The sequence below is a fragment of the Schistocerca americana genome, chromosome 6 (genome assembly GCF_021461395.2).
Source record: "Schistocerca americana isolate TAMUIC-IGC-003095 chromosome 6, iqSchAmer2.1, whole genome shotgun sequence".
NCBI classification, from domain to species: domain Eukaryota; kingdom Metazoa; phylum Arthropoda; class Insecta; order Orthoptera; family Acrididae; genus Schistocerca; species Schistocerca americana.
This window is the reverse complement of record NC_060124.1, coordinates 377,264,646-377,291,923: the sequence shown is the minus strand read 5'-3', so window position 1 is coordinate 377,291,923 and position 27,278 is coordinate 377,264,646. Positions and strand designations below refer to the sequence as shown.

The 27,278-nt window shown below is 40.5% G+C and overlaps 1 protein-coding gene across 1 annotated transcript in view; it reads left to right on the top strand.

The window, feature by feature from the left end:
- Positions 1 to 27,278, top strand: part of LOC124620157 — an 88,016-nt gene that overhangs the window by 36,139 nt on the left and 24,599 nt on the right. Inside the window, exons 4-5 of the mRNA XM_047146827.1 lie at positions 74 to 388; positions 5,064 to 5,222. Of these exons, the coding sequence (XP_047002783.1) occupies positions 74 to 388; positions 5,064 to 5,222 (474 nt within the window). The remainder of the gene's footprint in view (positions 1 to 73; positions 389 to 5,063; positions 5,223 to 27,278) is intronic.

Genomic DNA, 27,278 nt, shown 5'->3' with positions numbered 1-27,278 from the left:
GAGTTGATTTCACATCCCTTAAGGTTCTCCTTCTCAATTAGAGATACAGAAAATGAGGAATGTATAAATGTAGGCAAAGGTGCCTTCCGGACACGGATGACATCGGAGGCAGGCTTCCTGTGTGCCCTATCTCGCCTGAGTGGACTGGTGGTGCTGTCGCTGAGGTATTCACACGTGAGCGACGCATGTGGTGTGGCGCTGCTGTGTGTGGGGGCTGTGGCACGAGGTAATCTGCGTGAGCTGCAGCTGCTGTGTGAGGAGAGGGACCTTCCAGACCGCGAGCGTGTCTGGGAGGTGGGAGGCCTGCAGGGTGGCTGCCGCATTCCAGAGTCCACCTGGAGGGAGGTCTGTCGCTGCTGCCCCAAGCTCACCGTCAAGATCGTTATCTGTGAGTCCACATCCTTTTCAGTTTAAGCAGTGATTCCATGTGCAATGCCTTCTTAGAGGGCCCATGTAATGGTCTCAAATACTGGAAGCTTTAGAGGCAGCAATTATAAACGTGCAACTTGATCCGTATGTCAGTCTCAAGCACTTAAAGCATCAGGGGGAACAAGTATAAACATGCGACATGAGGAAAAGATGCAACAGCTTGTATGAGTGTGAAATGTCAGCAAGAAAGAGTAGTCATATAAAGGATGGACTTTTTGCATTATTGTTGTTTGTTCAACATTAAGACTGCTTTGGTGCATTTCTACATTCCTGTGACATGTCAGACATCCCGTTCATTTCAGCACAACTGATGAATCCTACATCAACAGTAATGCACCTTTTATCCTCATATCGCAACTTCTCTGTTTGATTCTTTCCATCCTACAATTACAATTTTCAGCAATCAGTGACTCATGGCAAATATGTGCCCAACCATTCTTTAGAAACCCCATTGGACATACAGACTAATGATCTATCAGTATTTGTAACAGCACATATTAACATCACATTTGTCTGGTGAGGGTACCTGCAGAAGGAACAAGGCTGACATCACATGCCAGTCACATGAGGTTCCATGTTATCGTTATTGTTGTTGTGGTCTTCAGTCCAGAGACTGGTTTGATGCAGCTCCCAATGCTACTCTATCCTGTGCAAGCCTCTTCATCTCTGAATAACAACTGCAATCTACATCCTTCTGAATCTGCTTACTATATTCATCTCTTGGTCTCCCTCTATGAATTTTTCCCTTCATGTTTCCCTCCAGTACTAAATTGGTGATCCCTTGATAACTCAGAATGTGTCTTACCAACCGATCCCTTCTTCTAGTCAAGTTGTGCCACAAATTCCTAATCTCCCCAATTATGTTCAGGACCTCTTCATTAGTTATGTGATATACCCATCTAATCTTCAGCATTCTTCTGAAGCACCACATTTTGAAAGCTTCTGTTCTGTACTTTTCTTGTCTAACCTGTTTACTGACCATATTTCACTCCACACATGGCGACACTCCATACAAATGCTTTCAGAAAAGACGTTCTGACGCTTAAAGCTATACTCGAGGGGTTCCATAGTAAACCAAATATGAAGCAGCCTGGTGGCTGATTATTACCAAACTCATCTCTGCATGAGGAATGTGCAATTCCCTGACTATTAACTTTGTATTAGTGCTATGAATTATGAACTTGAGGTTCCCACCAACTCTTGCTTGTAGGGAACTTCAATTACAACATATGTGTTATTTTGCTAAGTAAAAAAATAACTAAACTAAACTTCATCTGAACAGATCTCGGAAGGACCAATGGTACCGACCAGCCGCAGTATCATCCTCAGCCCACAGGTGTCACTGGATGCGGATATGGAGGAGCATGTGGTCATCTCACTGCTCTCCTGGCTGTACGTCAGTTTATGAGACTGGAGCCACTACTTCTCAATCAAGTAGCTCCTCAGGTTGCCTCACAAGGGCTGAGTGCACTTGGCTTGCCAACAGCACTCGGCAGACTAGATGCTCACTCACTTCAGTGATCTGACGGGAACCAGTGTTACCACTGCGGCAAGGCTGTTGGCATTCTGCTAAGTGGACTCGGATAATTCATCTATTCTGGAGTTATCTTGGAATAATTTTGTTATTTGTGTTGTCTCAGATGAATATTTTACCAAGACTTTTACTGTTTGGTTTACAGACTAACTGACAATTCATGTTGTTGTTAAACAAGTTGTTTGTGTTCAACAAATGTTGCTGCTTGAACTAAGATTTACAGTGCATTCCATCTCTTCGACTCATTATTTTCCTCTCTTAACAATGGAAAGTCCACACTGGAACACCAACATTATTTTGAAAAGGATACATTGCTACTCACCAGAAAGATAACAAATGGAGTTGCAGACAGATACAATGAAAAGACTGTTACACACTAAGATTCAGACCAAAGCCTTCATCAGAAAGGAAACACACACAGAAGCAATCACACCTCATGCACACATTGTTGCTCTCTCATGCTGCTCTGACCTGAATGGAACTGCATCAAACAAAGCAGCAATTCAGGTGAGGTGCAGGGGAGGGGAGGGATAGTGGAGTAGGGGTGAGAGGGAGAGAAATGGGTGCTGCCTGGCGGAACATGTAGCGACTAGACGGTGATAAGATATTGCTGCAGATGCAGCATCTGGGGGCTGTAGGGGACGGAGGTGAGGGGATGTGGCAAGCAGGCACCAGAAAAGGAGAGGAGCAGAGAAGGGGGAAAGACTGGTGCGAGTGTGGCAGAGAGCAGTACAAAATGAGCATGAGAGGACATGAATTGGGAGAAGGTGATACGATGGACGGGGTGTGGAGGGTGTGGTGACAGTAGGTTACTGTAGGCTGAGACCGGGATGATCTCAGGAGGAGAGTATGTGTTGTAAGGATAACTCCCATCTGTGCAGCTTGGTGGGCAACCGAACACCACCTTAGGGGTGATGGGAAGTGTCTTTGGTGGGGTGACCCTTATTTTAGTCCGGATGTAGGATGTGATTCAGTTGTTCCAGCCTGGGATGGTATTGGGTGATGGAGGGGCACTCCTTTGTAGCTTGTTCTTGGGGGTGGTGGGAGGATTGGGAAAGTATGGCAGTATGGCATGGGAAATTTGTTTGCAGATGATGTCTGAGGGATAGCATATGTGAAGGCTTTCAGCAAACTGGGCAAGGGAGCTCTTATCACTGCAGATATGTTATAACCTGGGTGGCTAGGCTCTATGGGAAGGATTTCTTTTTTGTGTGTGTGGAAGGGATGGCAGCTGTTGAAATACAGGTACTGTTTCTGAGTTAAGTGTCAACAGAAGTGTGGATGGAGCCATCAGAAATGAGGAGATCAGTGTCTGGGAAGGTGGTATGCTAGATTGAGGAAGACTGGCCTAAGAAGATGAAAGAGAAGGTGTTGAGGTTGTGAAGGAATGAGGATAGGGTGACTTGGTCCTGAATCCAGATCATGAAGATATCACCAATCAACCTGAATCAGACAAGGGGTTTTGGGTGGCTATGAAGGTTTCCTCTAGATGGCACATAAACAAGTTGGCATAGGAGGGTGCCATTTGGATGTCCATGGCTATGCCACAGATTTACTTATGTACCTTTCATTCAATTCAAACAATCATTTTTTCCCACACTCCACACTTGAATGGAACGGGGAAAAACCCTGATAACTGGTACAATGGGATGTATCTTCTGCCATGCCCTTCACAGTGGTTTTGAGAGTGTAGCTGTAGATATACATGTAGATGTAGATGTAGATGAGGGATCCCTTTCACAGCTTGCTGAAGACCTTCTTGTGCCTCTACATTACCTTCCAAACTTAGTCTGCAAAAAGATCTTTCATGCTCTAATCTTTTGACCACCACCATGAACCAGCTGCAAAAAAGATCTCTTCCCCCCCCCCCCCCCCCCCCCCTTTACCCAATATCAGCCTAAAGTGGATACAATCATATCCTTCTCCTCAGTTTTGATTATTTATCATTGTGCATAGAAATGAGAAAAATCCTATCCATAATCCTTCCCATCCCTCCCAGACTGATTTTCCACCACCCACCCAGTCTACAAAATATATCAGTCCATCATTACACCACATCTACTACCAACAACTTGCCACACATAGATCATACACCTGTGGAAGACCCACGTACAAGACCTTACCTATATACCCACTGCACACCCTATTCCAGTCCTGTCAAAAGCATATACTGCTCTATCAGAGGCAGGACCACTTGTGAAAGCAGTTGTATCATAAACCAACTCTAACTTCTGCATGTATTTTATGTGGGCTTGACACCCAAACAGCTGTCCCCCGCCCCCTCCCCTGCCCCCTCCCCCACCCCTCCGTCCACCCCCGAATAAATGGCCACCACTATACAATGGCCAAGAGCAGAATTGACTACCCAGTGGCAGAATGTGCTGCTGAGCACAATACACTTGACTTCAGTGACTGCTTCACAGCTCAAGCTATGTGGATAAACCCCCGCCCTACCCCACCCCACCCCTCAATATAAGCTTCTCTGAACTGTGTGGATAATGACTGTCTTACAACACATCTTATGATCCTGCAATCCTCAGGTGCCACATTCCTTCTCCAAGCTGTTGCTGCCTTTCCCTCCTAGCCAACAACCACTCTTCCCTCCACTCTTCCTCTGCCCTGCTAATGTCCTTCCTCTCCTCACGTACTCCATGCAACACAACCCTTATCACAATCAAGCTGCAATGCCAGTACAATGTAGTCAGCTGAGACAGTGTAGCTGTATTAGTCAGCTCTGAAGGAGAATAATATCTGATAAATTAGCAATATTTTCAGTCTTGTTTATGTGACTATCAGTCACTCAGCACTTTAATTATATTAGAAGTGTTACCTTTACTCTGTCATTTATCTATATGGGAAATTATATTTACTTCTGGTATTGTGGCCATGAGTTGCACAATTCACCCTAAATTCATTTATTGTCAGCCACAAATACTGTTAGGGAGCATATGTGTTATCTTTACTTATGTCTGTAATTTCTTGAAGTGATTTGCATCCTAGAAAACTATGAGAAAGTCTAAATTTTGTGCATTTTTTCATTTAATCCTGTAGAACCTCTGCCTCATACATATATATGTGACTTCTGCTTTCATATTACCAGGCAATGTGCCTTGCTATGACCAGATACGGCTGTTCCTGAGCAGATCAATGCCGCTGAAAAGCTTTCACCTGACGACTGGTATTGACAAGGGTCCGCAGCAGCACCGCCACACTGCCCTTGTGTTGCGGCTTTTGCAGAAATGGTACCATTTCTCACTGGGTAAGGTTTCTTTCATTTACTGCCCACGCCATAGAGATGTTTCTTGTATGTTACTCATCGGACATAACTTTTACCACTAGGCAGCAAGTGTGCCAGTGTTTAACACAGAAGTAGCACCACTGCTGTGGAATCAGGGAAGAGAGTTGCTATAGGTAAACTCAATTTCAGAACATTATTCCAACTGTGTAAATCTGAGAGTACATATCACATGCTTTTAAGTCATAAGAAGAAACATCTCACTTAAAATTATTTTTTGGGTAATGTATAGTTGTCTTTAAGTATTTAAACTGCAGAAAATTGTTAAGGCTTTCATGGGCACTTGTTGACAAACTGCCTGCTGGCTTCTGTCTCAGGTTCTTCAGCCGATGATTGTTTGATGATTTTTCTGATGTTTCACCAGCATGAGTGGCTGGCATTGTCAAAGCTCCACCCTACTCATGGTGGACTGAAGAGGAGCTTGTGGCTATGAGAAATATAACACATATTATGCACATGTGGAAAAGTTTATGTCGGAATCACTGAATGATCAATCAGCACCAGGAGCACAGAACATAAGCAGCATTGCAGGTGGAGAAATTGGCAGTGGTAGAGCACATTGCTATGTTGGGAATATGTGGTATATTTCTAATATTGCAGTGTCAGAAATATAATGCATACCATGCACATGTGGAAAAGTTTATGTTGGAATGACTGGATGATCAATCAACACCAGAATCACAGAACATAAGCGGCATTGCTGGTTGGGGCAGTTGGAGAAATTGGCAGTGATGGAGTAAGTGCTATGTGAAGCTGACCTCATAGTAAAATTTTCTGAGATGGAAGTTCTGGCTGTGGAGAAGAGCTATCACACCCACTCATTCTGAGAAGCTATAGAAACACACAAACATGAGAATATCTTCAACAAGAAAGAAGAAAGCCTCAAGGTGAATGGATCCTGGATTCCTGTGCTGCAGCCAACAACTGTTGCAGGTAGCAAGAGAACAACCACACTGGAAATGACCACAGAAAAGCTCTTGTATGTAGGCGTGCCAGGTACATATAACTTGCAGCTGCAAGCTCCACTTCAGTCCACCACCAGCAATGGAGGGTGAAGCTTTGACAATGCCAGCCACTCATGCTGGTGAAACATCAGAAAAATTATCAAACACATTAAAACTGTGGTGTCACCGCCAGACACCACACTTGCTAGGTGGTAGCCTTTAAATCGGCCGCGGTCCATTAGTATACGCCGGACCCGCGTGTCACCACTGTCAGTGATTGCAGACCGAGCGCCACCACACGGCAGGTCTAGAGAGACGTACTGGCACTCGCCCCAGTTGTACAGCCGACGTTCATAGCAATGGTTCACTGACAAATACGCTCTCATTTGCTGAGACGATAGTTAGCATAGCCTTCAGCTACGTCAATTGCTACGACCTAGCAAGGCGCCGTATTCAATTGATATTTATTATGTGAAGCATTTATCATCAAGAGAGATGTTCTACAATTATGGATTAAAGTTAAGTATTACATCATCTACGTACTTTATTTGCAATTCTCAAGATATTGTCCTGTTCCAGACCTCACGCCAGTCAGCGTGTAATTAAACGCGTGCATTTCGGCCTCCTCTAGAAACACAGTGTTGGCTCTTCTGCCAACACTACAAAAACTGTGTACATTCTGTTATTGTATCATTAGAGTCTTCTTCGAGTTGACTGGTTGAGAGGACATCAGTATCATGGTAACTCTCTTCATCAATACTTTAAAGTCTATGCTGAGCAAGGTAGAACAGTGGTTGGCACACTGGACTCGCTTTCGGGAGATTGGTGGTTTAAATCCACATCTGGTCATCCAGATTTAGGTTTCCTGTGATTTTCCTAAATTGCTTAAAACAAAGGCTGAGATGGTTCCATTGAAAGGGCATGACTGATTTTCTTCCCGTTCCTTCCTTAATTTGGGCTTGTGCTCTGTGTTTGATGATCTCATTGTCAATAAAGTGTTAAACACTAATCCTCCTTCCTTCTTTTAAAGTCCACTCTATTGAGCTCTACCTGTGTTAATATAATTTCATCCATAGCTGCAGATCCAGAGCTTCATTTGATGTTTGAGGTGATATTGAGATTTGAATAAAACAAACATGTTATGTTATGTTTATTTATTCTTAAATATATCACACCGTATCACAACATTTTCAAGTTGCCACTCCACTAAAGCATCACATTGTCAGTGCTCCTTATCAATAATTTTAACATAAGCTCATACTTTCACCCATTTCAATAGTTACTTATTTAATCCAATTTTTTTCTAGTTCTTTCAAAATTTTCAAAACAAGATTGTTGATGTCTCTTTCTGATATTTTTTAAATACATTCCATGTCAGTTAGAATGGATTTATGCCATAATGGTAGGTAGACAGTTACAGAAAGAAAGCATATTCAAAAACCTGTCCACAGTGTACACAAATTTTGATATTTTAGTTTTCAACAGTATATAGTAGTTTTTGCTTGGTCATGTGTTCTGTCATTTAGAATTTGTTTTCTTCAACCAAAACAATATATGTTCTTGATATCTGAGATGTTGCCTGTTATCAAGTACAACCTGAGGGATTTGGAATAAACTTGGCGGTGCATTCCCCTTTGATAAAAGCATCACATGACTCAGTGAATATAGTGTCTAACTCACTGTGACTGGACCCAGGAACGGAGAATTAGTACCTTATTCACAGATGATGCCTAGCCTAACATGGAGAGTGGTTCTTGTCATTTGTTCTTGTGGCACCACACTTTCCAATTCCCCTTCATCACTTGTGCCCATGGGACACATTACCAGGCTGTCATTGTTTTGGAAAGGGTTAGGTATAGTTGCACCAGTGCCCGTGCCTACAGCAGCAGCCTGTAGTCCGTACGTATCCTTCAATGATTTGTACACCTGTTTTGTTGATGCGCATAGACTTGGCTTGGCTTGAGTCTTATAGATCATGATGTCTGACCTTAGAGGTGAGCTAGTTCCTGAAACAGTGGGACATCTTGGGTCTTAACTGCCTAGCTCACTCCCAGGTCATAAATCTGAATAATTACACATGAAACACCAAAGGCCGAAAGATAATAGCCCTAATGACTCCAGTGCAAACCATTGCTGGCCTCCACAGGGCACTTGCCTGGCAATGAGATGCAATATCACAAGCCTGAGTCAAAGAACAGGGAACCATTGCACATCCTATATTGTTAAAATTCATGCATTATTTTGTGAAAATTCAATACATGTGATTAAAGTTTCACCTCAACTGTGAAAAGTTACTAGTATCTTACTTGTAGTTGTGAGAACATATTATCACTGCACAAACAATTTCAAAATAAAAATATCTGTCTTAAGAATTATGTAGATGGTGGATTTTTATAATTATAAATCAGACACTTGTGTGTTGATACATTTGCTTTATTTGTTTATGACCAGCCAACCATAACCTATATCTGCATCTCCAGCTACAGCTACAAACATTCCCTGCAAACCGCTGTGAAATACATGCAAAGAGTATGTGGCATAGAACAACATGTTAGGGTTTCTTCCCATTGCAGTTGTGTATGTGACACTGGAAGAATGACTGCTTAAATGCCTCTGTGTATGCTGTAATTATTCTAAGCTTGTCTTCACAGTTTGTATGTAGGTTTCTCAACATTTCCGTGATGCTGTCCCATGAGTCAAATCCATGAACATTTGTGCTGCCCGTCTTTTGAATATGTTAATATCTCCTGTTAGTCCTATTTGTTATGGATCCCACACAGTTGACAGCACTCTAAGGTGGGATGTAAAAGTGATTTGTTAGCCTCATCCTTTGTAGACAGACTGCATTTTCCCTATGTCCTATCAAAGCACCTAAATGTGCCGGCTGCCTTACCTACAAGTTTTTACACTTGGGTATTCGTACCTGTCAACTGTTTCTAATTGTGAAACAGTGGTATTGTAGTCATTGTATACTACATTTTTTTATTTTGTTTTGTGAAGTAAATAACTTTGTGTTACTGTATGTTTAAAGCAAGTTTCCAATATTTGCACTAATCAACCAATGTAAAAATCCAGGAAGGAATGTAACAATGCTTTTTACTTCTTTTCTGCTAAGCCCCCTCCTCCCCACCTCTCCCCTGCCGTCTGTCTAATGTGCAACACTTCACTGTCTCCTCTCCTACCCTACTATCCTTCCCCCTCTCTCCCCCGCCCCAGCCTCCTCCTTACCCACACCCAGTTGCACTCGCATCATGCACTGGTACTGCTGCTCACAGTGTGATTTGTTGTGCCTATCTGCAACTCAGCACCTCTGCTATATGGTGAGTAGCAGCTACCCTTTTCACAATATTCCTGGATTTTTCATTGTTTGATTTCATAATATTGTTACAAAATTGCACTACTTTGATATCTGATCGACCTGATTGAATATTTGCGCAGCTTTTTTCAGACAGTCCAACATAGGTAACTGACCATCTGCAATAAGTCTGAACTGTGTCAGGTCATTAATTTACAACATGAACAGAACAATTCTCTGATGCATGACTCTTGGTACTTGTACTTCTCTCAGAGAGACTACATCCAAGATAACTTTCTGCATCCTTCGTACCAAGAAATTTTCAGTCCAGTCACAAAATTTTGTTTGATATACCTTATGTCTGTACTTACATTAACAAACATTAGTGTGGAACTGAGTCAAATGCTGTTTGAATGTCAAAAAATACTGCAAATGCCTAATTGTCTTTCAGCATGTCATGCAAGAAAAGTGTAAGTTGTCTTCACAGTAGCAATGTTTTCAGCATCTGTGCTGGTTGAAATGGAGCAGGTCATCCTGTTCAACATGCAGGTCACTCTGTTTAAGATACCTCATTATGTTTGAGCTCAGAATATGTTCCAAATTCTATACCAGACAGGTGTCAAGGATATTACATAGTTTTATGGATCACTACTGTTACACTTCTTGTAGCTGGATGTGATCATTGCTTTCTTCCAACTAAAGAGCAAAACTTTTGTTTAGTGGATATAGGTATACTATGATTAAAATTGGAGCTAATGCAGCTGCAGATTGTGTACGTATTTGATTATGGCCTGGAACCGTGTAAAATTTTTTTTTAAGTTTGGCTGAGTCTCAGTGCCACTGCCTTCAATATGTGGATCACTCATCTTTGCAGTGGTCTGAAAATTAAACTAAACCTTTGCAGCTGGATCCTCCATACAAAAGCAACATTTGAAAATGTAGTTCAGTGAGTAACAAGGGTCGATGAGGATATTTGTCTATTCTCATCCTCAATACTGATGGGGTCCCTTCTGTCCTGGAGTTTCAGTGTCCTGCCCTTAATTTTAACCTTGCCCAATCAATCCCTCTTTCCTCCCTGGGGATGGAGCTATTAGTTCCGAAAGCTAGGTAGTGCATCACTTTTACTTTTATGTGTCTCTCAGCCTCTTGAATGTAATGACCAGCAATTCCGTCTCATAATTTATTAGTCAACATAATAATTATTCCACTTTTAAAGGGGTTTAACACTTACAATCCCATGATGGTACCTTCGAAAGGGCGTGGTTGATTTCCCTGGCCATCCTTGAAACATTGTGATCTTATACTCCATCTCTACTGACCTTGATGTTGACATTAGAACCTCATCTTCTTCCATTTTTTAACACTTGCTTGCCTATGTACGCTCTGCGTGCATATTTTTATCTGAAACTATACCCTTCCACATTTATAAAAAATAATCTCTTCTATCTATCTATCTATCTATCTATCTATCTGTCTATCTCATTGCATGGGTATGTATTTATTCCAGTCTTCTATTAGTCAATCTCCTCCTCCTTCCTCTCTCGGTCCATCTCCTCCTCCCTCTCTCTCTCTATCCATCCCCCATCTCTGTTCAGTGCCTCCTCCCCTCCCTCTCTCTGTCCATTTCCTCCTCCCCCCTCTTGTGCATCTTCTCTTCTCCCTTCCATCTCCTCCCCACTTTCTGTGTCCACTTCCTCCTCCCCACTCTCTCTGTCTGCTCATCTCCTCCCCCCCCCCCCATCCAATTCCTCCTCCCTCTCTTCTCTGTGCATAACCCCATTATCACTCCCACACCCACCCTGATGGGAGTTATGTTTTCCAAATAACAACAAATATGTGCACCAAGCTTGGTCGAAATCAATCCAGGGCCTTAGGAAGAAATGTTAAACATATGCGACATATATCACACACGTTTGTCTGATTCCCTGCTGTTTTACACCATACAACCCCAGAGGAGATTTTAAATTCATGTGTGGTGTGCAGTGTGTGACTTGCTCGTAGGTCCCAAAACACATTGACAAAATTACTGGGTCACTTCAGTGTTCTTTCTTGCATCCTGTTTGACACACTGAACAGCATGAATAAGAGAGAAATTGTACTTCACACATCTAAAAGTTTTCCAAGTCAACTCAGTACGGGAAATAAATGTACCATAACGTCATTGAACATATTGCCGTCACCTTTTTTTTCATGCACCTGCACCCTTAGTGGTAGTGGGGAATATTACTCCCACAGTATTTTAATGTAAATAATACCTAACAAATATGGTTGAAATTGCTCTAAGTATCTTGAGTTATGCTTCAAGATCAACACCTTTCCATTTCCATTCATATGTGATGTAGGTGGTTCTTAACCCCCCATTGCTTGTTTCTCGTAAACCCCAGTTTTTTTTAAGGAATTGAACTCCCTGTATAAAGCAGCTTCAAACTTGTGATTACTTCAAAATGAGGTAAATATTTGATGTTAAGCTTGTAAGTGAGAAACAGTTAGGAAAAGTTTGAACTTATGTTTATATTTTGTTGGAAGCCATTAAATGCTCTCATTATCAAACAATGGCTGAACATAATCTGGGTGATGTGCACTCCATGTTTTTATTGACATGGAGAAAGCCTTTGATAGAGTACTGTGGAATAAATTAATGGACAGTCTGAGGAACAATGGAGTTGACTGGAGGGATGGGTTGATTAAGAATCTATAGCTACAACAGAAAATACAAGTCTAGATTGGGAATGAGATGATGGAGGAAAGCACGATTGAGAGGATGGTGAGACAAGGCTGCTGTCTCTCCCCAGTACTGTTTAACATATATTTGGAACAGGTTATCCAGAAATGTGTGAAATGGAAAAGAGGAGTGCAGTTTGGTGGTAGTAGGATAGAATGTATTTGATTTGCAGATGATGTGGTGTTATTGTCAGAGAGTGGGTGAACTATGATTGGAATGTTAAAAGAATTAAATAAGACCTGTGAGGAATTCAGAATGAGAATTAATAAGAAAAAGACAAAATGTGTGGTGATAAATGCAAGAAAAGTAAGAACAATTATACGGTTAGGACAGAAAGATATGGAACAATTTAATGCTTTCAAATATCTGGGAAGCATAATTACAGAAGACATGAGATGCAATAAGGAGATGAAAATGTGTATAGCAATTGCAGGGAGGCATTTAATAAAAATAGGAGGCCTCTATGTGAATGGGGTCATGGATAGGGACCTGAGGAAAAGACTCATGAAGTACTTTATATGAAGCATAGCATAATGTGGAGCTGAGACATGGAAACTGAGGAAAGAGGAAGAAAGAAGAATATAAACAGGACTTCTATGGTCTGTCAAACTTTTTCATAAAGAAGATATCAAGTGATCTTCTGCCCCCTCTAACCACTCTCATTAATCATATATTACAGCAAGGGATTTTCCCCGACTGTTTGAAAATAGCAGTAACTATTCCCATATTTAAGGAAGGAGATAAATCAAATCCAAGCAACTATCGCCCTATCTCATTAATCCCAATAATATCTTAAATAATCGAAGACTGTGTTCACCAACAAATGAATCACTATTTTGAGAGGAATAATTTGTTAAGTAACTCACAGTATGGATTCAGGTCTAAACTATCCACAGTTAAAGCAGTTGAAAATATTGTTAGTGATATATATGATGGTTTTGAAAATAAATTAATCTCATGTGCTACTCTCCTAGACCTGAGTAAAGCATTTGACACTGTATCTCATAGTACTTTGATCATGAAATTAAGACACTACGGCATGGAAGAGGACACCCTGAAATTATTAGAATCCTACTTAAGCAACAGAGTACAATTTGTTAGTGTAAATGGGCAGCTGTCAAACCCACAAACAGTAAAAAGAGGTGTGCCACAGGGCTCCATACTTGGGCCCTTCCTGTTTGTAGTGTATGTTAATGATATGCCACAGTATTTACCCTGTAAAACAGTCCTCTATGCAGACGATACAACTTTTATCAATTCAGGACAGACTCTTGATCTGTACAAGAAAAAAATAATATAATATTTGAAAAATCAGTTCATTGGTTTAGTGCAAACTCCCTATTCATAAATGAAACAAAAACTGAGGAAATATTCTTTAATTTGAAGGTATCAAACAAAGAAAATAAGTCCATTAAACTGCTAGGAATGATGATTGACCAGAAACTTAGCTGGGATAAACATATCACATACGTCTGTTCTAAACTTGCACGTGCTATGTTCCTACTTTATAAGCTTAGGAGTAATGTCAGCCAAAACTTACTGCTGCATTCATATTTTGCTTATATCCACCCCCATCTTTCTTATGGTATTCTGCTTTGGGGAAATTCTCCCAGTTCAATATCAATTTTCAGATGGCAAAAAAAGGCTCTTCGATGTGTAGTTGGTTTATCTCCCAGGGATACATGCAGGGAACATTTCAAAAAACTTAACATCATGACAGTTCCTTGTTTGTACATCTATTATTGCTTACTACACGTAAAAGAAAACATAGCTCAATATCCCCTTAGGTCATCTGTCCACACCCACAATACAAGACGAAACCACACAATTGATCTGCCATACTCAAGGCTGTCTAAGGTACATAATAGTTATGAATATGTAGGCCTCGAACTGTTTAATATGCTCCCTAAAACTGTACAAACAGTATCTAAAAGTAAATTTAAGACAACATTGGGTCAATGGCTCAAAGGTAAAGCATTTTACTCAGTTGATGAATTTAAAGATTGTAAAATGGAAGATTTGCTGTTTTAACATAGAGAAAGGTACCTCTGCCTGTAGTAGGACCTAAATTTGTATCAATAGCTTAGGATAATGACATAGTGTTATCAACATGTATATGATAATGACACAGTGTCATCAACATGAATACTCCCTGCTTAATTTAAATCTGTATAATGCTTTCCTTTTTATTGTAAAATTAATAATATATAAAATTCCAAATGTGTGCTATTGTACTACACTAAATTTCACATGATTTATATATACATTGTTATGAGAATATAACCATCTCTATACTGTAATTGAACTTATTGACGAAGCCCTTTGTATAAGAAAATACTGAACGGCTAATAAAGATTCTTATTCTTATTCTTATTCTTATTCTTATTCTTATTCTTATTCTGAGATGAGATGTGAATTTGGAGGAGGATGGATGGGATAAAATGGGTAGCCAAAGTGAGAAATGAGGAGGTAGAGAGAAATTTTAAAGGTAATTAGGAAAAGGAAACACAACAAGTTTGGACACTGGATGGAATAGATTCTTCACTAATAGATGCTATGGAAGGAATGGTAAATGAAAGAAAAAGAAGAAGAAGAAGAAGAATAAGAAAACACAGAAGATACCAGATGATGGATAGGATAAGGATAGAAATCAATTATGAGAAAATGAAGAGGGGTAGCAAACAACGGGACTGCATGGAGAGCTACATGTAAAGACCTGCCCTAGGGGAGAACACTAGTGATGATGACGATGATGATGAGGATGATGATTAAGAAGACCTAGTTTTTCACAGTTTTCAGTGTTTACATCACCATATCTCCTGTACTACATGTTGTACAGTGTTGTAATTTGTCAGATACATTCAGTGTTATATGTGGATACTGCATGCAAACTGTCTCGGGAATGGAATTAATAGAGAATACGTAATAAATTAAAGTTTAATGCGGGATGTGGTAGTTTTTAATGCATCTCAATCTTTATGACATCATATCTCCTGAACTAGTACATTCAGTGGTATATATGCGTACAGTCTGAAAAATGTTTTGTAAATGGCGTTAATAGTAAAGAAGTAATAAACTAAAATGTCATAACTGTCACAGTTTTACTGCTTGAACAGAGAAAATATAGTGTCTTCCTAACCGCCATGTGCTTCACGTCTGCTGTGCAGCGAGCTACCTTAATTTAAGTATTAACTATATTTGTCTTACTTGTCACTTCTTCTTCCGTGTGTTTTTGCTTTTAGGAAGCTATAATTGTCGAGTGCTATTAATAGTGTTCCATAGATTTCGTGTTTGTTTTGAATACAGTCAGAGAGAGTCCCTTTAGTCAACCATAGTGCCAGTAGTGTTAGTGTTTGTTTTCAATACAGTCCAGAGACAGGTAGTGCTATTTTCACTGTTTTCTACAAGAAGTGGCTAGCAATCACAGAGTAGTCAATAATCAGCCGCCTTTAGTGAATTAGCAGTCTAGTTAAAAGTTGATTAACTCTCTTCAGTAAATTGATTCCGTAGGATGGATAGGGTGTGTGACTGCTGTGTACGGACGCAGGAGGAGCTGGCCACTGTTCGCGAACAGCTGAGCATTTTGATGTCCGCGGTCAACCGTATTCAGGCTGCTGCCTCGGAGGGAAGCGGCAGTGGGGAGTCTGGTGTGTCGCATGGTACACCCCAGGTGTTACGTGCTTCACCCACTGTCCCTGCTGTCGAGACATCTTTGCGGGTACTGGGCGTGGTTGGGCCACCCTCTCCCCAAGGGGAGTGGCGGGTTCAGCGGTGTTCGCGGTGCACGAGGCGGAGGGTAAATGTGGAGGCTGGCTGTGTGGCATCGCCCGCTCTGCCTGTGAGTGGACATGTGACTGCTCCTTCAGCAAGGTCCGAGCAGGCACACGGGGGGAGGGGTTTATTAGTTATTGGGAGCTCCAACGTTAGGCGGGTGATGGTGCCCCTTAGGGAAATAGCGGAAAGGTCGGGGAAGAAGGCCAGTGTTCACTCTGTCTGCTTGCCGGGTGGCCTCATCCGAGATGTGGAGGAGCCCCTACTGGCGGCGATAGAGAGCACTGGGTGCACCCGAATGCAAATTGTTGCTCATGTCGGCGCCAATGATTCCTGCCATCTGGGTTCAGAGGTCATCCTCAGTTCGTACAGGCGGTTGGCAGAATTGGTGAAGGCGGAAAGCCTCGCTCGCGGGGTGGAATCAGAGCTAACTATTTGTAGTATCGTTCCCAGAACCGATCGCGGTCTTCTGGTTTGGAGCCGAGTGGAAGGCTTAAACCAGAGGCTCAGACGATTCTGCGGAGATCTGGGGTGCAAATTTCTCGACCTCCGCTGTCGGGTGGGGAAATGTAGGGTCCCCCTGAATAGGTCAGGCGTGCACTACACGCCGGAAGCGGCTACAAGGGTAACGGAGTACGTGTGGAGTGCACACGGGGATTTTTTAGGTTAGAGAATTCCCTCCCTAGGCCCGACAAGACGCCTCCTGAGATGCGGCAAGCTGGGAGTAGGCAAAATGCAACAGGGAATAACAATATTAATGTGCTAATAGTAAACTGCAGGAGCGTCTATAGAAAGGTCCCAGAACTGCTCTCATTAATAAACGGTCACAACGCCCATATAGTACTAGGGACAGAAAGTTGGCTGAAACCAGATGTAAACAGTAATGAAATCCTAAACTCAGATTGGAATGTATACTGCAGAGACAGGCTGGACAGTGAAGGGGGAGGCGTGTTTATAGCGATAAGAAGTGCAATAGTATCGAAGGAAATAGACGGAGATCCGAAATGTGAAATGATTTGGGTGAAGGTCACGGTTAAAGCAGGCTCAGACATGGTAATTGGATGTCTCTATAGGCCCCCTGGCTCAGTAGCTGTTGTGGCTGAGCACCTGAAGGATAATTTGGAAAATATTTCGAGTAGATTTCCCCACCATGTTATAGTTCTGGGAGATTTTAATTTGCCAGATATAGACTGGGAGACTCAAACGTTCGTAACGGGTGGCAGGGACAAAGAATCCAGTGAAATTTTTTTAAGTGCTTTATCTGATAACTACCTTGAGCAGTTAAACAGAGAACCGACTCATGGCAATAACATATTAGACCTTCTGGTGACAAACAGACCTGAACTATTTGAAACAGTTAACGCAGAACAGGGAATCAGCGATCATAAAGCGGTTACAGCATCGATGATTTCAGCCGTAAATAGAAATATTAAAAAAGGTAGGAAGATTTTTCTGTTTAGCAAAAGTGACAAAAAGCAGATTACAGAGTACCTGACGGCTCAACACAAAAGTTTTGTCTCAAGTACAGATAGTGTTGAGGATCAGTGGACAAAGTTCAAAACCATCGTACAATATGCGTTAGATGAGTATGTGCCAAGCAAGATCGTAAGAGATGGAAAAGAGCCACCATGGTACAACAACCGAGTTAGAAAGCTGCTGCGGAAGCAAAGGGAACTTCACAGCAAACATAAACATAGCCAAAGCGTTGCAGTCAAACAAAAATTACGCGAAGCGAAATGTAGTGTGAGGAGGGCTATGCGAGAGGCGTTCAATGAATTCGAAAGTAAAGTTCTATGTACTGACTTGGCAAAAAATCCTAAGAAATTTTGGTCTTATGTCAAAGCAGTAGGTGGATCAAAACAAAATGTCCAGACACTCTGTGACCAAAATAGTACTGAAACAGAGGATGACAGACTAAAGGCCAAAATACTAAATGTCTTTTTCCAAAGCTGTTTCACAGAGGAAGACTGCACTGTAGTTCCTTTTCTAGATTATCGCACAGATGAGAAAATGGTAGATATCGAAATAGATGACAGAGGGATAGAGAAACAATTAAAATCGCTCAAAAGAGGAAAGGCCGCTGGACCTGATGGGATACCAGTTCGATTCTTCACAGAGTACGTGAAGGAACTTGCCCCCCTTCTTGCAGCGGTGTACCGTAGGTCTCTAGAAGAGCGTAGCGTTCCAAAGGATTGGAAAAGGGCACAGGTCATCCCCGTTTTCAAGAAGGGACATCGAAACGATGTGCAGAACTATAGACCTATATCTCTAAAGTCGATCAGTTGTAGAATTTTGGAACACGTATTATGTTAGAGTATAATGACTTTTCTGGAGACTAGAAATCTAGTCTGTAGGAATCAGCATGGGTTTCGAAAAAGACGGTCGTGTGAAACCCAGCTCGCGCTATTCGTCCACAAGACTCAGAGGGCCATAGACACGGGTTCACAGATAGATGCCGTGTTCCTTGACTTCCGCAATGCATTCGATACAGTTCCCCACAGTCGTTTAATGAACAAAGTAAGAGCATATGGACTATCAGACCAATTGTGTGATTGGATTGAGGAGTTCCTAGATAACAGAACGCAGCATGTCATTCTCAATGGAGAGCAGTCTTCCGAAGTAAGAGTGATTTCAGGTGTGCCGCAGGGGAGTGTCATAGGACCGTTGCTATTCACAATATACATAAATGACCTGGTGGATGACATCGGAAGTTCACTGAGGCTTTTTGCAGATGATACTGTGGTGTATCGAGAGGTTGTAACAATGGAAAATTGTACTGAAATGCAGGAGGATCTGCAGCGAATTGACGCATGGTGCAGGGAATGGCAATTGAATCTCAATGTAGACAAGTGTAATGTGCTGTGAATACATAGAAAGATAGATCCCTTATCATTTAGCTACAAAGTAGCAGGTCAGCAAATGGAAGCAGTTAATTCCATAAATTATCTGGAAGTACGCATTAGGAGTGATTTAAAATGGAATGATCATATAAAGTTGATCGTCGGTAAAGCAGGTGCCAGACTGAGATTCATTGGAAGAATCCTAAGGAAATGCAATCCGAAAACAAAGGAAGTAGGTTACAGTACACTTGTTCGCCCACTGCTTGAATACTGCCCAGCAGTGTGGGATCCGTACCAGATAGGGTTGATAGAAGAGGTAGAGAAGATCCAACGGAGAGCAGTGCGCTTCGTTACAGGATCATTTAGTAATCGCGGAAGCATTACGGAGATGATAGATAAACTCCAGTGGAAGACTCTGCAGGAGAGACGCTCAGTAGCTCGGTACGGGCTTTTGTTAAAGTTTCGAGAACATACTTTCTCCGAAGAGTCAAGCAGTATATTGCTCCCTCCTACGTATATCTTGCGAAGAGACCATGAGGATAAAATCAGAGAGATTAGAGCCCACACAGAAGCATACCAACAATCCTTCTTTCCGCGAACAATACGGGACTGGAATAGAAGGGAGAACCGATAGAGGTACTCAGGGTACCCTCCGCCACACTCTGTCGGGTGGCTTGCGGAGTATGGATGTAGATGTAGATGTAAGCAATAAACTTTTCTTATCATCATTTGTGAGAAGTGTCAGGAAAAAAGCTTCATTAACATTTGAAATTATGTGTAAAGTTTGTTGCAAGTTGCTAAGTGCTCACATTCCCAAATACTAGATGAATATAGTCTGGGTCTTTTCTTATGGTGTGTTACACTTCTTTGTCAACCTCACCCCCACCCCTTTGAAAGGTAGGTGGTTCTTACCCCGCAGTGCTTTTTTCCAAATAACAGGTGATATGTATGCCAAGTTTGGTTGAAATTGATACAGCATTTAAGGATGAGATGTTGAACATACATACATGCATACGTACATATTTTCAGATATCTGGTACGTGGGGGTAAAGCCCCACATGATATAAAAATCCACACCGAGCTTTTTAATTGCACGGCATTGACTCAGGAATTAATTTTTTGTCAGAAGAAACCCAAAACCATGTTCTGAAATAGTGTCTTGTTTCTCCACTAGACAGTGCCACAAGTTCCTCCAAAAAATCGTAACACAACACACACAAATGTCAGACTAACTAATGTTAATCCACCTGATGATGGAGGTTTAAACCTTTGAAACGCGTCATGGAAATAAACAAAATGGTGACTGGTAACTGTAAACTTGTTGTTTCATTTAATGCCATAACTAATATAAACTCTTCACATGTTTGAAATGAAAGCTATGATGTACTTCCTTTTTCTGTGTAAGGTTCTATATTTTAGCTAGAAAAGGGCCATTTTCTACTATTAGCTGTAGTGCCATCTCAAAATTTCAGCAGTATGTTGACCCAAACCCCATAGTTGTGACTTCTGAATGCCATGCCTTGTATGACAAAGTTTTTGACCACAGCAACGACTCATTTTAACATGTACCTCATGTACTTTACTTCCATCTCAAGCTGAGATGTTAGTTTCTTACCTTTTCTCCCCATGATTTTTTTGTCTAGCTTTTAAAGGTAACACATATTTTCTATGATCATCTGAATTTAAATGGACAGTTAATCAGAACTGACCATTTTTCCAGTCATTAAATCCCTCATTAGGTGTTGGAAAGTAAGATGTTCCATTAAACAACAAACATGATACATAAAATACACTATCCTTGCTTTGAGAGTAAAATAAAAATAATCTTTGTTGTTTCTTAACACATGGTACTCAAAAACAAACCTTTATTTAAGTAGCTTGGAAATGCTGTATAATGCCTGTATGAATTACTGAAATCACAATCCATATTGCATGCCAGATGTCCTGATTTAGCAAAATGATCACAAAGTAATTCATTTGTAATCCATTTTGCAGGATCATCAGAAACTGATTCATTATCATGGCTCACTTTATATACATCATTTGGGTCAACTGAAATGATTGTTTCCATATTGTCATTATTGTTTCAAATATGGGAAATGACTGGCTCTGGTAAACCACACACTGCCCATTTTTGATACTGTTCACAACTTCCACATTTTGTACACTCTGGCATCCCTAGACTTGAGATTAGCCTGAAACTAACTGGCTTTGTTTTATTTTTAAATAGCAGATTGATTTTTGCACTCTTTATCACAATTTCCTCCTTCTTTAAAGCCTTATCTTTCGCAAGTTCCCAGTATTGGGAAACACATACTCTATTCTGATTGACACTCATGTTAATTAATAATGAATTATAAATCACAAACTAAACAGTAAATCATTGCACTGTTCACAGTTTCAAATTAAAGAGAACTGCCAGCCAATTGGCTGGCTGCTAGAATGACTGGCACTATTTTATTGGAATTTGAATGGGCATTGTTGAGTGTTGACACTGGTTACTGCTCTGATAGTTTTAGTGCATCTCCCATCAAAAAGCTTAACTGCAGGCAAAGAGATTTGCCTTTCTAATACATACCACTTGATAAGACATGACACTGAATAAAGCGAATACTGGACACATTGCCATACTGTTATGTCATTATTAAAACAAAACCTGTCCTTTTTCCACTGCCTTACCAAAACATTCATGAAATTTGAGCTGATTGTCGCCCATGTTATTTATATACATTTCACTGTTAGATTTGCATTCCCACCACCATAGGCAGTTGCCTGGGCCTAAATATGCCTCTTTGTGCCTACTTTTGCGTGTATATGGGGTAGGGGGGGGGGGGGGGGGGTTACACTTAAGAAATTTTTTCCACCTTGGAATACTTTGAAAGTATAAAGTGCAATTTGTCTTTATTTGTGCTGTTCACTGTGTCAGTCAGGTTGTGAGAATAAGCTCTGTAGAAAGCCAATAACTTTGACAACATGTTTCAGAATGTAAGACTGTGCCACATGGCTGAACACTGTAGATAAATTTAACACCCTTCCTGCAGTTATATGGTGTAAAACAGCACAGAATCGGACATAATATGTGTACAACATATGTGACATAAGCATATGCCATACTCCCAAAAAGACAAGTTTCAGGTCATGAAATATGCAGGGATTTAAATACCTATTAAAATTGTGGATCAGATATAGCATTAAATCCTAGTGTGGCAATTACATTTCAGTTGCCATGTGAAGTTATTGCTAGACACTCCTTCATTTACACAGTACAACAAATACAGTCACTGCACAATTTCACAATCAGATCCGTGGATTGGCCAAGTTGTCATGAGGCATACAATGAGAGTCTATGGTCTGATAGAGATTTGTGCAGTTACAATATTTAGAAGAGTCCAAGGGATTTCTGGTAGAGACTTCAAATTCCAGTTGGTGATTTCATGTCAAATCATACTGATCAGGAGTTAATGTGTCACATCACTATTTCAAAGTATTCTGATATGTGTTGAAGTTCCACATGACACATCTATAAAGCTACAATATTTTGATTTTCTGATTATTTGTTAAAACGCTACAGACCTCTCTAAATGAGAGTGTTTGTGAAAAATGGAAAACTGTAGTAAAGGAACCAAAAGTAAGTGATGGTGATCTGAATTTCTTTTCAGTAAATGTTTTGTTCCCAATACTATGAAACATGATTTAATGCATATACACTTCTGAGCTTTCTCTCTTTCTTTTTCTTTTTTAAATAAACTATGAAAATGTGTAACTTTACAAATTTCAAAATTATGTTTTGAAAATATGAATAGTCACAGGATATCAACTGTCTTGATAAGTGATAAAGTGGAAGGACTGCTAACTGTCAGCTATGACATTAATGCATGAAATTCTTAAACTGTCACAATATTTGTACATAAAGATGAAAGAATCTGAAATTTCTTGGTTATTTATAAATTATTTTCTCTAAAACCCCCATCCTAAACGTTCTAAAAATTTCATGGTATGTTAGTTGGTCACTGTACTTAGGGAATGTACAATCAGAGTGGGCAATAATTGTCTGTACAAAATGTGAGAAATTTTTTATGTAGACCTAGCTCCACTCTCAACATTAAAAAAGTGTGGGCTCTTAAATATTTAAATTGATCACTGATTTTAAGTAAATGTCATGCAAAACTGGTATTTCTGAATCAAAATAATTACTTTACAACATTATAAGTGAGTGGGAAAACAATTCATAATTTTGTTCAAAAGCATATTATAACAAAAATAGAATATTTATACCCATTTTTCTTTTTATGGTATTATTCACTAATTATTATTGTGTACTGTCAAGATTTTACTTCTTCATGACTTCCCATGAATTAAAATTGCCTACAATGTAACACTCAATACTGGACTGTTGAAAAGAGTTCATTTTGTTTTTTCATCTGTTTCTCATTGAACTTGTATAGCTGAGCTGAATTTGCACACAGACAAGGATGATCCAACAAGAGCAGTACTTGGGAAATCAGAACTGCACACTGATCTTCTGATGATGGCCATTTGAAAGCATTAGCAGGACCATGAGGTGTCAAGAGAAGACAGTTATATCTTGTAGCTCATGAGAGACACTTTTTATCTGTCTCACCCACCACTGATTGTCATACTCATAAGAAATGAAATGGTTCACTACAAAGTCTTTTAATGTGTTCTGTGGTCTCTGCATTTCATACACAGTAACAGGCTGCATTTCATGGTGAACCATTCTTGCAATTTGTGTGCCACTTTGGGATGCAACTGAGTAGTGACTTGATTAAATTTCTACCACAGGCTTCATAGCAGATGACTCTTCTCTCTTTTTTAAATGGAATTCCCTTCATTTAGAATTAAAAGTTTCATGATTCTGCTTGTGTCTGTGTATGTGCGGATGGATATGTGTGTGTGTGTGTGTGCGCGAGTGTATACCTGTCCTTTTTTCCCCCTAAGGTAAGTCTTTCCGCTCCCGGGATTGGAATGACTCCTTACCCTCTCCCTTAAAACCCACATCTTTTCGTCTTTCCCTCTCCTTCCCTCTTTTCTGATGAAGCAACTGTTTGTTGCGAAAGCTTGAATTTTGTGTGTATGTTTGTGTTTGTTTGTGTGTCTGTCAACCTGCCAGCACTTTTGTTTGGTAAGTCTCATCATCTTTGTTTTTAGATATATGATTGTTACTAATGTTGATATGGTATGTACAAACCCAGTAGCATAGTGTCAACAGCTTCATGCTGGAGATTAAATCTTGTTGCGAAGTGTTTACAGAGACCGCCTACCCAATAAAAGGCACTTTTTCCACGACCAGTTGGGCAATTTCCAAGAATGATTGCCTATCAATGTCACAGGTTGCAAACGTGCGATCGTAAATTGATCATCTGGTAGTGGGCATTATGATCAATTATTTGTGATCATCATTTTTATCTGTTTTCCATCGTTCCCTTAGTTGCTCTAAATTACATTCCACAACATATTATTTGTGAGTTGCTTTCGAAACCCAGACGATTTATGCCGGTAGTGAGTGGGATGTCTGGTGTTCTTGACATTTCTTCAGCGGATTCTTTCACATGGACAAATCTAATTCCATGCTTATCCAGCGTAGAAAATTGTTTGACTTTTTGTCGCAAATATAGAGTACTCCCAGATGAGGAAAGTAGGGACTGTATAGACTGTGGTGGTTCAAAGTGTGTAAAACTTCTTAAGAAGAGTTTCAGTGCTGAAATACTGTTACTATTTCATTGCGGACAGTGCTGAAAACGAATTAGTATCAGGAAGAATACATGGTTTGACTCTTCCAGATTATCCATCCAGACTAGCATAATTCTTCTATCTTGCTGGATTTGAGACTACACCTTGCAAGCAACAGCATTGGAAACTGACTTATCTGCTAATACCGTGTGTGACTATTTCAGGTTTTGCAGAGAAGTGTGTTATGTGGTAGTGACGAATGACAGTGCACCAATCGGTGGACCAAGTAAAGTTGTTGAAGTGGACGATTCTCACATAGCAAGAAGGAAGAACCAGAGAGGATGACCTTCAAAGAGTGAAACGATCATATTTGGGTATTCGGTGGAAGAGAACAAGAGTCCCGGAGGTGTTTCATTGTCAGAGTATTGTCCAGAGACGAGGTCACTTTAGTGCATCTGATAAAGCACTTCATACTACCTTGTAGTAAAGTCATTACAGATGGGTTTAAGTCCTATAAGACACTCAGAGCAGAAGGATTCTACCACGAGTTCGTCAACCACTCTGTGCGGTTCGTGTCTTAGGATGACCCCAGTGTGCACACACAGAACACTTGAGTGGCTGTGGAAATCTGTGAAGTCTCTCATTAAAAGAGAAGGTGTCCAGGACAAAGAGACGAACTACACTTGTTTCAGTACCTCTGTTTCCACAACTCGCATTTTCAGGGAAAAGTTAACGCATGTGACACTCCACCCATATTCTTGCATGATATTGGCAGAATTTACTCAGGCTATGGCAAAAAGGAAATTGTCCCTGTAGCATACACATCCCATGGACTTTCACATGATGACAACACCAGCGACGAGTAAGGTAAGTCGTTTCCTTTGTAATTACAAGTATTTTTGTAATGCTCTTCTTTTGTCGTTGCCATAGTGACCACCCTAAACATAGTCATAACGCCCGCCACCAGAGTCGCATGATCGATTTATGATCGCACATTTGATATGCAACCCAGGACTTTGATAGGCAATCATTCTTGGAAATTACCACCAGTTTCTGAAAATATCCATTTTTGTTTTAATTCCCGTACTACAGGGTTGACCAAGCTCATAAAGCTGAGAGCGGTTTTCGAAATCAGATGCTCGTCTGTCACATACACATGTTTAGGAAATGCATGGCCTCTAGATGCTATGTCATCAATTATGATGCTGACAGTGTAGCATGCATGTGCACTGTCATGAATGAGATCATCACTGACAATAGCAAAACAGTGTGATGTTCCAAGGAAGTGGGCAACACCTGTGAATATTGATCCTGTGATATGTGCCAGTGATAACTTCGAATTTCATTCTGCAAAGCAACAGACAGTTTTCAGCAAAGTCGGAAAACGAAGAACTAATGCCTCGGTCTTCTGCGATGTGGCTGATTTTACTTCTGCTATGGCCTATCTCTGAATCCTCCAGATATGATGGTGAGCTATTCCTTTCATGACCAAATACCTAACCTCTGTAACAAACTTCTCACCAACTCTTCTCCCTCCCACAATGCATAGGTTATGTCACTGTCAGTATACTGAAGGTTTACTGCTTCAACAGTCATCACTTTAGCACCAGGACACATTGTACAGTTCTGCAACCAAAATTTATCTTGCAGCTCTTGACATATACACAGAAGCATCGGGTCTATCTCTGTTTACTTCTTTCCTGTGATACTGCTTATGGTGAAACAAACAAGTTTCAAATTAGTGCAGTAAATACATGTGCTTATTTCTTTCACTGGCTGGAATTTTACCCATTTTGATCATAAGGAGTAGAATTTTATGAGACCAATTTTTAAATTTGAGTTCTCCTTTTTCATTAGGAGATATGCTCCTCTTATTGATCTTGTCATATATCTGTTTACCTTTTTTACTATTTTCTCTAGCAGAGATAACACCAGCCTGGTTAGGATTTTGCTGCTGCAATCTTTTGTCATCACTTAGGTAATATTCCAGAGCAAGATTAAGCATATCATCTTGCAACAGATGTCCACAGTAAGAACATGGGCAAGTCCAAATACCTTTCTCACTCTTTGTTTTACGAGCTTTTGATATCAAATAGTATGAAGAAGTGGGTATGTATGTCTGTATCTGCTGCTTAGAGTAGCTACCTCATTTCAGTGTCAGTAACTGTGTCAGTATAGGTGGCTGCTGAGATAGCAGTGTTTAGGTGTTGAAACCATACATCACATTTTGTGCCCATATCACTATCTTCAGGTCCTGCATCAAGTGTATCTACATTATACACTTCACAAAGTTATGAAGATGTTGCTTGTGTAAAACTTGTTTCAATTTCTTCCACTTTTATTTTTACATACTTTTTTCTTCTTGTGCTTCTTACCTTTCCTGGACATTTAAAGGAGGACATATTAGGAGCTACAGCACACTCAGGAATATAAATATCTGCACTGGCTTCTGCAGCTTCACATTTAGGTGATGGTAATCATTCAGGTAGGTTGTCACTAAATTTCTTCTTGCAGCAATTCCCACACAATGGATTTGATGCTAATACCAATACTTGAGGACCAAGATATTTATGCAGTACCCTTGACAGATTTCCAACAACTATGAACTGTTTTTCACTTTTCTTGAACACCACCATCTTGTGTCTTTTCTCATAGTCCACAAACCCCATTCTTTCACTACTGAATTTCCCCACTGACATTGAATCTGACAAAAATTTCAAACCAAACACAAAAATCGAAGCAGAATGGTTTCTGTAC